The 15956-nt window shown below is 42.6% G+C and overlaps 1 protein-coding gene across 1 annotated transcript in view; it reads left to right on the forward strand.

Annotated features, from left to right (window-relative positions):
• LRP1B (LDL receptor related protein 1B) overlaps positions 1 to 15956 on the forward strand; it is a gene marked incomplete at both ends in the record, with an annotated part of 332345 nt that overhangs the window by 267515 nt on the left and 48874 nt on the right. Inside the window, 5 exons of the mRNA XM_015412125.1 lie at positions 1155 to 1248; positions 6808 to 6924; positions 10550 to 10669; positions 12783 to 12902; positions 13763 to 13879. Of these exons, the coding sequence (XP_015267611.1) occupies positions 1155 to 1248; positions 6808 to 6924; positions 10550 to 10669; positions 12783 to 12902; positions 13763 to 13879 (568 nt within the window). The remainder of the gene's footprint in view (positions 1 to 1154; positions 1249 to 6807; positions 6925 to 10549; positions 10670 to 12782; positions 12903 to 13762; positions 13880 to 15956) is intronic.

Raw genomic sequence — 15956 nt, forward strand, 5'->3', positions numbered from 1 at the left:
TCAGTTGTGATACCCGGTGATCTTCAGGCTCCACCTGGAGGTTGGCTACCCTAAGCGTAGCAGTCAGTGCTTCAGAGCAGGGTCTGCTAGATCCAAGTTCTTGCTGTAGAAGCTGAGTGGGTGATTTTGGACCAGTCACAGACTTTCAGCCTAACCTACCTCACAAGGTTGTTGTGCAAGTCAAAAGGGGGAGAGGAGAATGATGTAAGCTGCTTCGGTCCCCATTGCAGTGAAAGACTACTTTTCCTCCTGGGAAACCATTGTTGCCAATCTCCAGATGAGGGTTGGAGATCACTCAGAATTACAACTGGGCTCCAGAGGGCAGAGATCAGTTCCCCTGGAGAAAATGGTGGACTCTGTGGCAGTCAGGGCTTTAGAGCATGGAAGAGGCTGCAGGTGTGTGGGGGGGAATGGAAAGCTGAAGAGTGAGGGGGAAATAAAGGTAGGTTGATGATTGACTGGGAAGGAGATAGGGTTGCCAACTCCAGGTGGGAGATTTCTGGAGATTTGAGGGATGGAACCTGGGGAGGGTGAGGTTTGAGGAGGGGTGGGACCTTAGACAGGTACAATGCCATAGACTCCACCCTCCAAAATAGTCATTTCTTCCTGTGTAACAATTGTTGCCAATCTCCAGGTGAGGGCTGGAGATCACTGAAAATTATAACTGCTCTTCAGGTAGCAGAGATCAGTTCCTCTGGAGAAAATGGTGGACTGTGTCATTATACCCTGCTGAGGTCACCACAGCACATTGACACTGAGTGCCCAAGGTCTTGGCACTCTCCCAGATCCTCTTTCTAGATCTCGTTGTATTTATTTCCACAACGGGCCTTAATCCTAGTATAATATAATGTACATTTATATCTCATTCTAGCTGACAAGTGCAGATATTTGGAATTAAAAATTTCAGGATCAGATCCTCCACTGGTAATACTATTGCCTACTAATGCTAGTATACCTATAAAGCAAAAAGAAATGTTTTAATCCAGCCTTTTAAAATGTGTTATACAAAATTATTAGAAATTTGTTTTAAGGAGCGCAGGCTTAAAATTTTGATTGTTGGTTGCTTATGAGTTCTTATTCACATAGACTATTCATGTTATTTCAATAAAATTTTAATATGACAAAGCTTTCATGACTCTTTCTTACCCCTGCAGTTCCGCTGCAAAACTGACAAATGTATTCCATTTTGGTGGAAATGTGACACCGTGGATGACTGTGGGGATGGATCAGATGAACCTGAAGAATGTCGTAAGTGTGTATAGTATTTTAAAAATGCTGTATGGCAGACATTGTAAGTTATATTTGTAAGAGTCATAAAGCCAACACTGTAATATATTGGCTCATATCTTACAAAAAACCATCAGGACACTGATTTTTCCTGTATTCCTCTCCCTACTTGCAGTCACTTTCAACACCTGGAAAGAGTATTCCTGATAGTGGGACCTACATAAGTGAACAGCCATGTGAGTCAGGGAGCAGGATGAAGAAGGGGGGGAGTCACCCCTTCTGCTTTTTCCATCTGTGCAGCTGTGCAGATGGACAAGCAAAGAGGGGGCTTCACCCCTTTCCCCATTCACCTTGTAGCTCCTTGATGTGTACAGCTGTTCATCCATGTGGGTCCCACAACTCCAGGAACAATTTTTCTGGGAGTCAAAAGGAACATGGGACGGGACAGGAATTTATGTGTACCTTCCACAGTAGTTTTTATTCCTATGTATTTATTAGAATCATCATACAATAAAATGTACAAGATTACTGTGCTGTAAACATGTATTTTTAGAACAACATGTTTTTCAGATAGTTTTTAGTGCAGTGCAGTGTGCTGTTTAACAGTCTAGAGATGTTTTTGGCTGACCCTTCATATTATTTCTTCTTCATACAATACAAAATAAGATTGACAGGAGTTCAGTAATTACTACCTTGTACTGTAATTTCATATGTTGCATTACTGCTAAGCTTCTTCAGTAGCACTGTAGTTGTGTCCTGGGTGTTCTGTCAAATCAGCAGATGTTTTGATAGCTTTTCATGGTTCATACAGCTGCCACAGAACTCCAATCAGTGCTTAGAAAGGTTGAAGTAAACAAGGCTTTTAACAATTGGCAGGAGGTCTGCCATAATTTTGCTATGACAGGTGACTACAAGGTATCTTGGTGTTTAAAGATGCAGTATCTGTAAACTACAACTACATTTTAATCTGCTGAATGTACACTAATTTATTTGGGTCATGTCCATTCTAAAAATTGGGTTGACACTTTGTCAGAACAAAAATAAAAGCACAGATTGACTGGATTACCTAGTCTATCCTCCTGCCCTAAAGTGGAATATACCTAAAACATTTCAACCAATTGCTGTCCAGTCTTTTCTTGAAAGCTTACAAGGAAGGAGATCCCTCTGGGTTCTTTTTTAATTGACTTCTATTGCTGACTATTTCAAAATTGGCCACATACCCCTTGTCATAGTCTTGAATTCCTTTGTATTGGTTGCTTGCAATTGAAACACATTTTCATTTATTTTGTATTTCTGTAAGACATTGTGGTGGATCCAAAGCTCCTATTTTTGCTGGTGAAAGTGCACATCCACTTGAAGAGGGACAATTTTTCACTGGTTGCCACTTTCCACTGCAAACCCCACACAAAATGCCCCGTACTGTGCATGGAAGTTCCCTCACCTTTGAAGGGAAGGGGGGATAAGAAAGTTCCATTCCACAAGCAGAGTTATGTTTGTGGTACTTTGGATCAATTAGTGGTACTTCTCAGAATATCTCTGAAATCAGTGGGCTTAGACTGGAGTAACTCTACATAAATTTGCATCGAGAGTGCCTTACTTTGTTGCAGAACAAATTACTGTAGTTTATGAGGAAAGGCTTCTTTACTTCAAAAAGAATAGCTTCCTCACTTCTGATACTCTGCTTAAAGGAAAATGGGAGTCACATGTTTATTTCAGAGTGGAAAGAAGCGTCACAAATCTTCAGTGTTGGAAGACATTATCAGAAACATTATCAGAAACAAGAAGTGCATACTAATTTGTAGAGTACTAGAATACATTTGTGAAATTTTTAACCCTGAACATCTTCTGCCTACTGACTGCCTAGAGTCCTACAAATTTGAAGTTGACATAAATTTACTTACAAAGTCTTTTCTAGGGTTCAGAGTTAGGCAATCATTAATTTTAATTTTGTTTATATACCTGAACATACAGTCATTTTCACTTGTACTATTCCTTGCTTTCTCTTAGAAAATAATCCCTGTCCTTTATATCATCATTAACATTTAATTATTATTTATTTAATACCCCACTCTCCTCGAAACTGGCTCAGAGTGAGTAACAATAATATACATTCTCACTACTAGTGGAGTAAGCAATTCTGATATAGTAATTGTGCTGATTTTTGCATTTAGTGTGATGTTCTGCATAAAATCAAGATGCAGGAAACTGTTCACTTTCCTCTTACTGAGCAATTCATCTTTCATGCCAATTAGATTCCACTATGTTTAGGCATCATAATTCTGGTAAGAGGTATGTTTGTGGGTTTGGAGCTGTACAAAAATCCTTTTGAGACCGTTTATTTGGTAGGAAATACATTTAGTTACTTTGTTGAGGAAAAAACCTAGCAAATGAGAATCTCTCAAATAACACTAATGGTTATCATTTTGGCCCGTGCACCCAATAACGAAGATATGAGATTCCAAAATATGGATTAAACAGGGCTTATTCATGGCTGATTTGTATCATTAGTAAGCATCTCCAGGATCTTCTTCGTGGTCTCTGTGCTTCACACCAATGGGTTTAGTGCGCCTGCGCTGACCCAACCGGTGCCGTAGCAAGCTATGTTTCAAAGGATTTTCGCGCGAGTCCCACTGAGCATGCGCAGGAACCCCAGCACGCATGCCCAGAGGGGACGGGCGCGGAGATCCCGCCAGTTCCTTCAAAGCACCGCCGCCAATCAACACCTATCAAAAAATCAGGAGCTGACAGCAGAGGGGAAGGAGGGCGGGCGGTGTGAATGCACAGATGACCACTCGAAGATCACCAGTTACTGGTAAGCAACCTGTTTTTTTTTTAGTGCAGTTACTCTGAAGAGACAGCCTGTTTGGCCTTCTAGTATTTGGGCAACAATACTCTGGCTCCAAACACAGCCAGCACTACTGACAGCTTTGTTTATCCTAGCCTTAACAGAAAATGCACACATGAAGGGCTGAAGGAAAAGCCTGCATATATAGGATAGAATGGTTGATAGATTATATATCATTATCATATATAGGTTATTTATCATTATATGTACCCTGTATAGATTGGTAGATTGGTTCCTTCTAAAATAAAAACAATGGTGATGTAAGGCTACCTTAATTAGGCTAAGGGTTTTTTTGCCATTAAGTTGCAGCCAATTTATGGCAACCCTGTAGGGTTTTCAAAACAAGAGAGGTTCAAATTAGGGGTGTGCATTTGGATCTCCCCAATCTGAAAATACTTTTTTTTTGGGGGGGGGGGGTATATTTTGACATCCCAAATGTACCCAAGACTTTTTGAGAACTAGAAAAAAAAATTCCTGGAAATATCACTGATAAATTTGGGGATGACCAGCAATCCCTAAAAACAGATGAGGGGCTGGGCTGGAGCACATCGCTCCTGCCACTCAGCTGTTTTGTGGGCTTTCTTCTGTAGTCCCTTTAAACAGAGGGTGTTTAAAGGGACAGCAGAAGACAGCCCACAAAACAGCTGACTGGGGGGACCACACTTTCTGCCAGCTTGACTGGGACTCTTTTGGGCAGTCCCTTGAAACCAGACTGCCCAACAGATCCCCAGCTGAGCCTACGGGAAGAGTTCTCCCCACAGGATCAGCTGCTTGGTGGGCTTTCCCCCCCAGTCCAGTTTATACCAGGCTGCCCAACAGAGCCCCAACTGAGCCCATAGGGAGAGTTCTTCCCATGGGGTCAGCTGCTTTGTAGGCTATTTTGGACAGTCTGGTTTAAAGGTACTGCCCAAGAGAGCCCCAGATGAGCCTGCAGTGGACAACACAATGGTAAAAACATTCATAAATAGTATGACAACTTAAATAATACAAATATAATATGTAGATAAAGCATTCTCAGATGGTGCTAACACCTACAATTTCCAACAGTGGCACCGCCTTGCGGGGAGGTAGAGCAGAAGCAGGGAAATTGGGGGGGTTGCCAGTAGGATGGTACCCATTGCTGTCCTCAACCCAAACCCTGGTGGAACCAAAGGACTTGCAAGCCATGTGGAACTGCATTAAGTCTCGCAGGGCACAGATGTTATTTGACAGAAAGTTCCACCGGGTGGGATTGTCCTCTGATCGAGGATAGCTGGATGTCTTTTGGGCTGGGGATCACCAGTAGATTGTTCACTACAGAACGTAACAGAAGTCCAATGTGGAGGTAACCATTGCATGGATTACTGTGGCTAGGTTGGGGCGAGACAGAACGGGGGCCAGTTTCCTCGCCTGGCGTACCTGGGAAAATGCCAGCTTGGCAACATTTGTGTTCTGGGCCTTCATTGATAAGGAGGCATCCAGAACAGCACCAAACTCCTGACAGTTTGTGCAGATGTTAAGGGCACACTGTCGAGAGTCCCAGCCAGCCAGCCAGCCAGCCACGGAACCTCTGCCTTAGTTGAATTCAGTCTCAGCCAGCTCTTTTTCAGCCATCCCACCATGGCCTTCAACCCATGGCCAGATTTTGTGGGGCGGCATCCTGGTGGCCACCCAGCAACAGGTACAGCTTGGTGTCATCAGTGTACTGGTGACACCCCACCCCAAAACTCCACAACAGCTGGGTGAGGGGTGCATATAGATGTTAAGCAACATTGGAGAGAGGATTACCCCCTGAAGGACCCCACATATTAAGGGATATCTAGTTGACCCCCTCTCTCCTAGTGCTACCCTCTGTCCTCGGCCTTGGAGAAATGAGGTAAGCCACTTCAAGACTACCCCATAGACTCCTATGTCAGCATGGTGGTGATTCAGAAGATCATGATCCACCTTGTTGAACACCGCTGCAAGATCAAGCAATAACAGCAGTGCCAACCTGCCTTGATCCAGCTGTCTGTGGAAGTTGTCCATGAGGGCAACCAGAATCATCTCCGTCCCACGGCCAGGGCAGAAACTGGACTAGAATGGGTCCAGTGCCAATGTGTCAATGTTGAAACTCTGGAGCTTCTCGGCTACCACTCTCTCAATTACTTTACCCAGAAATGACAGATTCAAGACTGGGTAGTAATTTGAAGGCTCTGTAGGATTCAAAAATGGCTTTTTCAAGAGCAGAACCACCACAGCATATTTTAAACCCTCCGGGTGTACCCCCAAATCCAGGGACAGATTGATAATGTCTACCAGGGGACCCCATATTCTCTCACCACCGGCTTTCACCAGCCATGTGGGACATGAGTCTAAGAGGCATGTGGTTGGCCTAACAGCACCCAAGATCCTGTTGACATAGGCCTGGGTAAGCTGGTTGAAGCTTTTGATTACTGACTCCAAAGACAGCCAAGGGGCCTTTAGTTCACATGCTGTATCAACGATGGGCAGGTGATCATGGCAGAGCAATAAGACTTTTTCCAGGAAAAAGCTCACAAAATCCTCATAGCTAATGGTCAAATTACTAACCTTTTGGGCTCTCTCCATGAGAGGAAGTTAAGGATCTAATTACCCTAAACTGTGCTGTGCAAGAGCTAGTGGATGCAATGGAGGCTTAATCTTTTTCTTATGGAATTTAGGGCACAAATACACAATCAATTGGTTGAACCCATTAGTTTTCATTTTATGATCCAATAACTTGTTTCATTTTACAGCTGAATTTAAATGTCAACCAGGTCGTTTTCAGTGTGGAACTGGACTTTGTGTTTTACCAGCTTTTATATGTGATGGAGAAAATGACTGTGGGGACCACTCTGATGAGATCAATTGTGGTAGGTCATTATATGACAGTTACAAAAAACCCCACATAATTCCAAGAAGTTTCTTTATTGGTATAAGGACAGGAAACATGAATGTGATTCATTGTCCTCAGGCCCCCCATCATGTTGATGGCCCTCACAAACACCTGGTACTTAGCAGAAAACAGTCCAAGGGCCATCTGATCTCCTGGCAGAATGTGACACCTAGGAGGGAACAAAGACTTGGGGATGCCACATGCTAGATTGTAACTCTTCCTGGGAATGACAGGAAGAAAAAGGGTGACCCACAAGGAAGTAGGTAAACAGAGGAGTTAAATTCCCTAGACACAAAGGGAACAAGGTCCATTTTGGGTGATTCCATCTGGGGACGAATTGCTGGAAGAAGTTCTCATACCTGGGTTCCATCTTCATGGCTGTCATTACCATGTGGAGCTAAGTGCAGGCAGTCTGACAGAGACTCAAGGTAACAGATGACAGATAGAACTCTGCAGCTCTGAGAGTAAAGAGCCTACCTTATAATAATAACAGTCAGGGTATTTTTAGCTAAGGGACAGAGGTCTCTGTGTATGTACCTTTACTTTGTAAGTGTGCTCAATTCATTGCTCTGCAGAATGTGTGTGGACACATTCTTTGTAATCAATTTCTTATTCTTTTGAATGCTGGAAGTTTGTTCCCCATAAGCCCCACTCAAATATGTAACTAAAATAGTGCAGGAGAAGGGAGGTAGTTGGTCAGTAGATCACTAGATCCCTGGGAGTGCACAGTTGCAGTAAGCTGTTCCTGCAAAGGCTAACCAGAGTGAAAGCAGGACACATGGCAGTAGGTGGAGCCAGCAAATGGCAATGCATACAGAGGGCTAGGAGGGCTGGCCCTCAGCAAGAAAAACATCTAATTGACCAAGTGGTGGTAGCATAGATACCCAGGGAGAAGCAAGGAACCTTTCTGAAAGTTTGTTGGGCTTGGGAGAACAGTGCACTGCCAGAAGGAGTCCCGGGACACCCATTAAGTGTCTTAACCTTTCAGAGGACCCAAAGTGGAACAGTGCTCATGGTTCAACAGGTTGTTATGTGATATCTGCTATTCTATGTATCCAGTTATTATTATTCAGATATCTGAGTCAGTTTGGCTGTTCACCTTGCTCCGAAAGCTTTAGGTTCAACTTTTGAAAGTATGGTCTCTTTATGAATGTCTAAGGTGGGTGTCTACAACATTTAGAACTTATAGGAACGTTTAGAATTTTAAGAACATTTAGTGAGTGCCACCATAAAAAGCCTGTTGAGGAAGTTGAGCCCAGTCACAAAACATTGAGATGTGCCAAGCCAAGCATCCTCCTTATAATGTAGACTGCTTGCTTCTGAATGGGTGTTCCCTGCTAAGACAAAGGCAATGCCTCTCATGTTTAATAGCACCTCCTGCTTAAATGAGGTGAGGAAAAGATAGTACTACTGCCAGGAAGTGGGTATCAATGAACACATTGGTGGATGTTATTGGGACCGTGGGCACCATGTTAGGAATCTCTGGTTTGAGGGTGTTGCTTTTGGTTTCCCTTTGTAAAAAGAATCCCAAACACTCCTATGGGCACCATGTTAGGGATGGTTCGAGGGTGTTGCTTTTGGTTCCCCTTTGTAAAAAGAATCCCAAACACTCCTGACATGCTATTCCTGAATGCCCTGGTTCCCCAGAAGCAGAATTTTAGAATACATTTTTGGTTGCTCTGAAAGAAGAGAGTGAGAAAATTTCACTCTGTGGGCCATTTTTGTTAATAACATCATGTGGCAGACAATAATGGTTTCTTGGAAACTATGGAAGTAAGAGGGAAAGACAACAGCAGATCATGTGGTATATGTTTAAAGGGTAAAAGATACTATTCAAATGTTAACTCAGGGACAGAATTTTTAAAATATTAGCAACCCACTGTCACTTGTCAGGGGAGAGTATCCCACCAATGAAATACTGAGTTTTCCAACTTGCTCAGTGTCACCTCCTGGTTGCTGTTCCTCTTTTATTGTTGTGTGTGTTTTAGATGGTTAATATTTTGTAAACCACTTTGAGTTCTGCTTTGCAAGAGAAAAACATGGTTAAGAGCATTAAATAAATTAAAAACCCCCGTAGACTATGATAAATACTACATAAAATGATTCCAGGCCTACAGTAAAAGAGTGGTTGGTCAGAGATAGGCATGCGGAAGAATTTTTGTTTAAATTATTATTTGTTTAAATTATTATTATTTTTATAAAACATCTTTATGCTGCTTCTCCACCCAATCAGGGTCCACAAGGTGGTGAACAGACAGAACATTTAAACAATTAAAATATAGTTTACAATACAAAATTTAATTAAAAACACACAAACAAACACTAAAAGGAGGACCAAAAAACCATTACTGGAGGTATGCCAGACAAAACAAAAAAGTCTTCACCTTCTAGTGAATAACAATGATAGAGGGAGACAGATGACTCTCCCTGGGGAGGGAGTTCCAAAGTTTTGGCACCACAAAAGAGAAGTCCTTCCTGGGGTTGCCACTGTCTAGCTTAGATGGTGGGGGCAATTGAAACAGGGTCTGTGAGGCTGATTGGAGTCAGCAAATGGGTTCATATGGGAGAAGTTGGTCCTTAAATATGTTGGTCCCAGGCCATATAGGGTTTTAAAGATCCATACCAGCACCTTGGATTGAGCCTGGAAGCAAATTGAAAACCAGTGTAGGTGGAACAAGACAGGAGTTACATGGTTCCTACAACCCACTCCACTCACCACTCTGGCCACCACATTCTGTACCAAGTGTAGCTTCTAGACAGTGTTCAGAGGCATCCTCACATATAGCACATTGCAACAATCTAATCTTGATGCTACTAGGGTATGCACCACAGTGGAATGATCTTTTCAATCCAGGAAGGGCTGCATCTGGCTCAACAGCTAAAGCTAATGAAAGGCACCCATGGCCACTGCTGCCACCTATTTATTGGGTGGAAAGGCAAGCTGCTCCTTTAAGGGTAGTACAACCTCATCCAGAACAGGGGATAACCCATTTCCTGGGTAGGACCTTCCACCCACCAGTAGCACCTCCATCTTGTCAGGATTAAGTTTCAGCTTGCTAACCCTCATCCATTCCAAAACTGCCCCCAGGAAACTGTTCACAGTTTCCAGAGGATCCCTGGGATCTGCTGGAAGTGTGAGATAGAGCTGAGTGTCATCTGCATATTGGTGGCAGCTCAGCCTAAATTTCCAGATGACTTCACCCAGCAGTTGAAAAGCATGTTGAAAAGCATGGAGATGGAACCTTGGGGAACCCCATAGCCCAAAGGCCAAGGGGTTGAGCTGCAGTCCCCCAGCACTACATGCTGAAACTGACCCTCAAGGTAGGACTGGAACAATGTTTCTCAGTCTCATTACTGAAAGGCAATCCAGAAGGATACCATGAGTGATGGTATTTAAGCCTGCTGGAAGGTCCAGGAGAATTAACAGGGTTGCACCTGCCCTGTCCATCTCCTGGTGCATGTCATCCACCAGGGTGACCAAGGCTGTTTCAGTCCCATAACTAGGTCTGAAACCAGTTTGGGATGGATCTAAACAATTATTAATCAAATTAAATCATATTAATAAGACTCATTTGATTTTTTGGATTTTTTTTTCTTGCCAGATACACATGTTTGCCTGTCCGGTCAATTCAAGTGCACAAAGAAACAGAAGTGCATACCAATAAATCTCAGGTGTAACGGGCAGGATGACTGTGGTGATGAAGAAGACGAAAGAGATTGTCGTAAGTAGCTACCAAACAAATTTAGCAGCCATGGGCTAAGAGGTCAGGTGCTCTTATGGATCTGTAACAGTTTATAAAAACTAAAACGGGGAAAAGGTAACTACCAAAAGGATTTCTAGGAATCTTGATTTAGTTTTGTTAAATGTTTGTTAAAGCTGAAGTGTCTAATTGTAGTTATTTAATGTTTTTCATATCAATTAGTTTTCATGGGAAATACATTAACTCTAGGAGTAATGTCCATTGTGGGAAGAAATACAATGAGATCTAGAAGAAAGCTCTAGATGAGTGTCCCAACTGTGGCTGGTGGGGTGGCAGAGGGAAGGGGAAAATAGAGGGAGGGAACAAGTCACCCGGAGGTGACATAATTGCGTCGGGCATGTTGCGGGGAGACAATCTATCATCCGAGGAAAAACTCTATGGTTTTCCCTTGGATTATTGTGGCCCCACCCCCAACATCACTTCCAGCCAGGAGGCTCCAGGAGATGTCTGGGACTCTCCCCGCTATTCCCGAGGTAGGACTTGGCAACCCTATTCCAGGGATCCCTAGAGAGGTGTGATGTCACTTCTAGATTTTTCCTGCAAGTGATGCCACGCCACAGACTTAATGGCCATTGTTTTGTTTATTTTTCTCTCACTGCCCCTCAGAGTGGAAGATGGGGACAGTGGATCTGCTACCTCCTCTGGGGGACTGGTGATCCTAATATCTATCTATCTAGATTGACTATATAGGAAAGTGTGTGTGTGTGTGTGTGTGTGTATTAACCATGTTATGGTGATGAGGAACATGCACCACCAATGTAGCACTGTCAAACCGAGCTCAGAATGCGTGACAAGGGGACACCACCTGACAGATAAAATTAAGGTTGCTTAGTAGGGCCAGAATTTCTTTCAATGTGCACTTCTGCTTGCCCCTAATCTCAGTGATAATGGAGACTAGAGCAGTGAGCTTGTGCTCCAGGAGGTGTCAGGAGCCCTGAACTGAATCCAGTTGAATTTCCAAGTATGTTAAGTGGGTGATGGGGCCCTCCATCTTGTCCTGTGCTAAAGGTATCCCCAGCTCCACTGCTAAGGCTTGAAAGAAGGCCAGGTGCTTGGTGCATGCTGTGGTTGCAACTGGACCAGCAATTAGGAAGTCATCGATAAAATGGGAGACAACTGGGGACTTTGTGTGGTTTTTAACCACCCAGTCCAGAAAGGTGCTGAATGTCTCAAAGGCAGTGCAAGCCACTGAGTATCCCATGGGTATAGCCTTGTCCACATACCATCCCCCGTTAAACCTCACTGAACAAAAATAATCTGGATGGACTGGCAACTAGCGAAGTGCTGACTAGATGTCACATTTTGCCATAAAGGTGCCTGTGCTGCAAGACTGCACAATCTGTACAGCTTGGTTGAAAGCGGTGTACCTCACTGAACATAGTTCAGGGGAAATAAAATCACTAACAGAGGACCCTTTGGGGTAAGGCAGATGATGAATCAGGCAGAACTCCCCCTGGGCTTTCTTAGGTACCACACCCAAGGGGGAGACCCTGAGATTAAGAATTGGCATGCCCAGTGCCCAGAAGGGGGGCATCCAGCTATACACACCAGAACCCACCCCAGCCCAGCCATGCGGCCTGAAGATCACCAGCCACATGACTGCCCCTTGTTGTGCCCCGGAGCCCACAAAAGCAGTGTGGGGGGTAAGTCCCTGCTTCATCATCTCAGTACTCTGTTAAAACCAGGAGACCAAATATAAATCAAATACACAAATGCAGAGATATTATACATCTTGAAGCAAAATTTCATTCAGCCCTGTGCTCTGATTTTAGGGACTTAATGGAAAAACAAAGTGACTGCACTGAAATAAGTATGGAAGCTTTAAACCTAATGCTAGTGTCTTGCTTATGTGGATAAAATCTTGGATTGTATTATTTGTCATTTGCAAAACACCACAGTACACTATCTTTTTGATATATTCTTTTGAATAACAGTTTGATAATGCAGTAAGTGAAATAACAGTTCTGCAAAATTTAGGGAAAAAGTAGTTCTGAATAGTTTTGATTATTTTATCTTGAGTTTCTGAATGTTGGGAAACAGTTTCTGTACTTAAAAGAGCTAATTTTCTTTAAAGCGGAAAACAGCTGTTCTCCTGACCACTTCCAGTGTAAAACCACACAACACTGCATTTCTAAACTGTGGGTGTGTGATGAGGATCCAGATTGTGCAGATGGGTCTGATGAGGCAAACTGTGGTGAGTAAAAAAAGAATATTTTATTAAGAATATTTGGTAACTGAACAAAGTAGTATCATAATTCTCAGTGTCATCTTCTATTGGTGTCTTATTATAATAGCTAATTGATTAGCTTCATGTTAGGTTCTAATGTTATCACCTGTTAAAATCTCATTATTGAGTTTTTTGATAAAACAGTTTTACCCTGCTTGTGTGGAATTCTGTCTACTTTAAAAGAAACCATGTCATTGATGCCTCAGGTTACTTGATAGTCTCATTCTCAGTCTGTGCTCATTCCTATACCATTTTAGGTCTATTAGTGCAACTACTAAAGGTCGCCCCAGGTTCTTTTTTAGTCAGACTGGATTGAATACATTATGCAAAATTCCTCTGTCTGCTTAAGAATTTTCAGTGAACCAGAATTGGTTTTAATTCGCTAAGAGTCTTTGGAGTGTAATTTGGTAATTCTGTCTGACCCTAACCAACATCCCCTCTATTTTCCTCCCTACTGAGTGGAGCAGTTCACATCCTGAGCATAATATAACTGCTGTAATCTTAAAATGGGCAATGGGTAGCGCAAGACCCTGTGTGGCTCCAGACTGAGCAAGGCTTCCTGTGTTGATGTGTGGCTGCTCTCGCACACAGCTTAGAGGGAGCACTGTCCCTAACACTTTTGGTTTTTCTTAAGAAAACAACAATCTCTTTTTTTGTGGAAACCTGTGTGGGAAATTGCATCCTAGCACAAAGAAAAAGTTAATTCTGCTGTCTTTGTTAGCTAAATATATCTTAATATACTGTATTTTGATAATGTGGCATGCATTTTGACCATTTAAACTGATTAAAGGTGCCACAATGCAAGTCATATTTATGTTTTATTACAGAGAAAAAGACTTGTGGACCTCATGAATATCAGTGCAAAAACAGCAACTGCATTCCAGATCACTGGCGATGTGACAGCCAAAATGATTGTGGTGACAATTCTGATGAAGAAAACTGCAGTAAGTGATTTCTAATGTTACCACCTGTGATTTGTTCATATAACTATTCTATAAGAGGTATACATTTTTACATTCATACCTTGTTCTTTTTGGGGAAAAATGAATTTCTGCCACCTAGGAAACCTAAATTCATAAATGATATGTAATATTTTAAATTGAATGTAAAATTGAATCATGGTTAATAATCCCAAAGATATTTCTAGGCCTGTCATAACCACACATACAATTTACAGAAATGTAGCTATTTTCAACAGTTGTACCAAAATAAAAATCAAGATTTCTGGTCATCTTAAACACACACACACAAAGGTATTGCTGCATATACTTTCTTGGACCCATGGCATCTTCATCAGATACTTGTTTCCTTACTTCCATCTGATCCAAGGATCACAGAGCCCTCAGAAACAGCATTGGGTATAGTGCAGTGGATTATAATAAGGTCAAGTCAGCAGAAATTGGCCCTAGCACACATTTTTGAAGCTTTATTCTGGTTGTGTAATTTGTTTTGCTCATGCAATAGGACATTTATGTTGATCCCCACTGATTGTTACAGCCTCCCATGCCTCAACCTACACCTTTCCAAGGATCACCTGTAGTGGTGCCACATCAAGTAGTATAACCAGAGGGCATGTCACACATCACTACAATACTATAACAGTCCCCCAAACTCTATAGTAAAACCACAGAGATCTGGGGGCTGCTATGACAACATGTGACATCACTTCCTGTTATGTGGCTGGAATTGATGCCACAATGGCACTTTCTCCCCCACAATTTCTCTCTGCTGCATTGGCAGCAGTGGGAAGCAGAGATGAGAAGTTTGCTGATCCTCACTTACTGTTGCAGGCGTAATCTTCGTGGGGGCGGCGGGGCTTCAGCCCCCGCCGAAATTTTCAGGAAGGTGCTCAGCCTCCCCCGGGAGCCACCCTTGCTCCTAGCACAGCAATGCCTCTGGCCCAGCCCCCCCCCCTGAAATTGGAAAGTCTACACCCCATTATTGTTTTATGTTTGCCTCCATGGCAGGAGAACTTATGCCCTAGCAGGCAGCTTCTTTGGAAGCACTAGGAACGAGAAGGCAGAGGATTCGTTTTGAGAATTTGCTGTATTTCAAGAATACTGAATCCAGCGTTTAGTCTTCAGTGTGACTTAGAATTTTATTGTTTTACAGTCAAAAATAATCACACAGCAGAGTGACAGAAAGTGATTAAAATTGAGATATTAAATTTAATATTTTAAAATAAAGACTTTGTGATGATGCCTACATGTCGCTAGTTTGAGCTTGCAAAACGTGTGAGATAGGGTTGCCAACCTCCAGGCTGGGCCTGCTATTACAACTGATATCCCGACAATAGAGATCAGGTCCCCTGGGGGAAATGGCTCTTTGCCTGCGTTGCTCAAGTGACAAGAAGAGAATTTTAAATGGCTAGATTAACCATGTTGTTCAAGTTTGATTTGGGTAAATGCATTGACTGTAGGTCTTACGTTGAAATTGATTGTCTTCCTCATTAAATTCTCTAATATGAGAGAAAATGGCTGCTTTGGATGGCAGACGTACTGGCATTTAACCCTGCTGTGGTTCCCTCCCCTCCCCAAACCCCACCCTCCTCAGGCTCCACCCCCCAAATCTCCAGGTATTTCCCAACCCAGAACTGGCAACCCTAGTGAGATCGCAGTAAGGTTAGAGTCTCTGGCACTAGTGAATACAGTTAAGCAGGTTAAGTACTTCTAAAGAAACCAAGAAGATCTTATAAATCTAAATATATTAATTTGTAAAAAACATTCATACACAAAGTTATTCAATAGAGGCAAGTAGGGGGAAATGGAGGAAAATAGCAACATTTTAATCATGAACAAAAGAGTAATAATGTAAGACAGGCAAATTCGCAAATGAAACCTTGATTCTGTCTCTGTGATTGAGGATTGGTGTAGGGCTCAATGACCTCCTTTCTTTCCTTACTTGACCTTGGTCTGCTTGGCTGATATCTGTTGTTATATTTACAATGCTGTTCAAAACAGAATCTTTATCATAGTCGCACTAAGAAAAAAAATGCATCTAACATTGTAGGGATTGTAGGGA

Source organism: Gekko japonicus, unplaced genomic scaffold (genome assembly GCF_001447785.1).
Source record: "Gekko japonicus isolate JY-2015 unplaced genomic scaffold, Gekko_japonicus_V1.1 scaffold2043, whole genome shotgun sequence".
Classification (NCBI taxonomy): Eukaryota; Metazoa; Chordata; class Lepidosauria; order Squamata; family Gekkonidae; genus Gekko; species Gekko japonicus.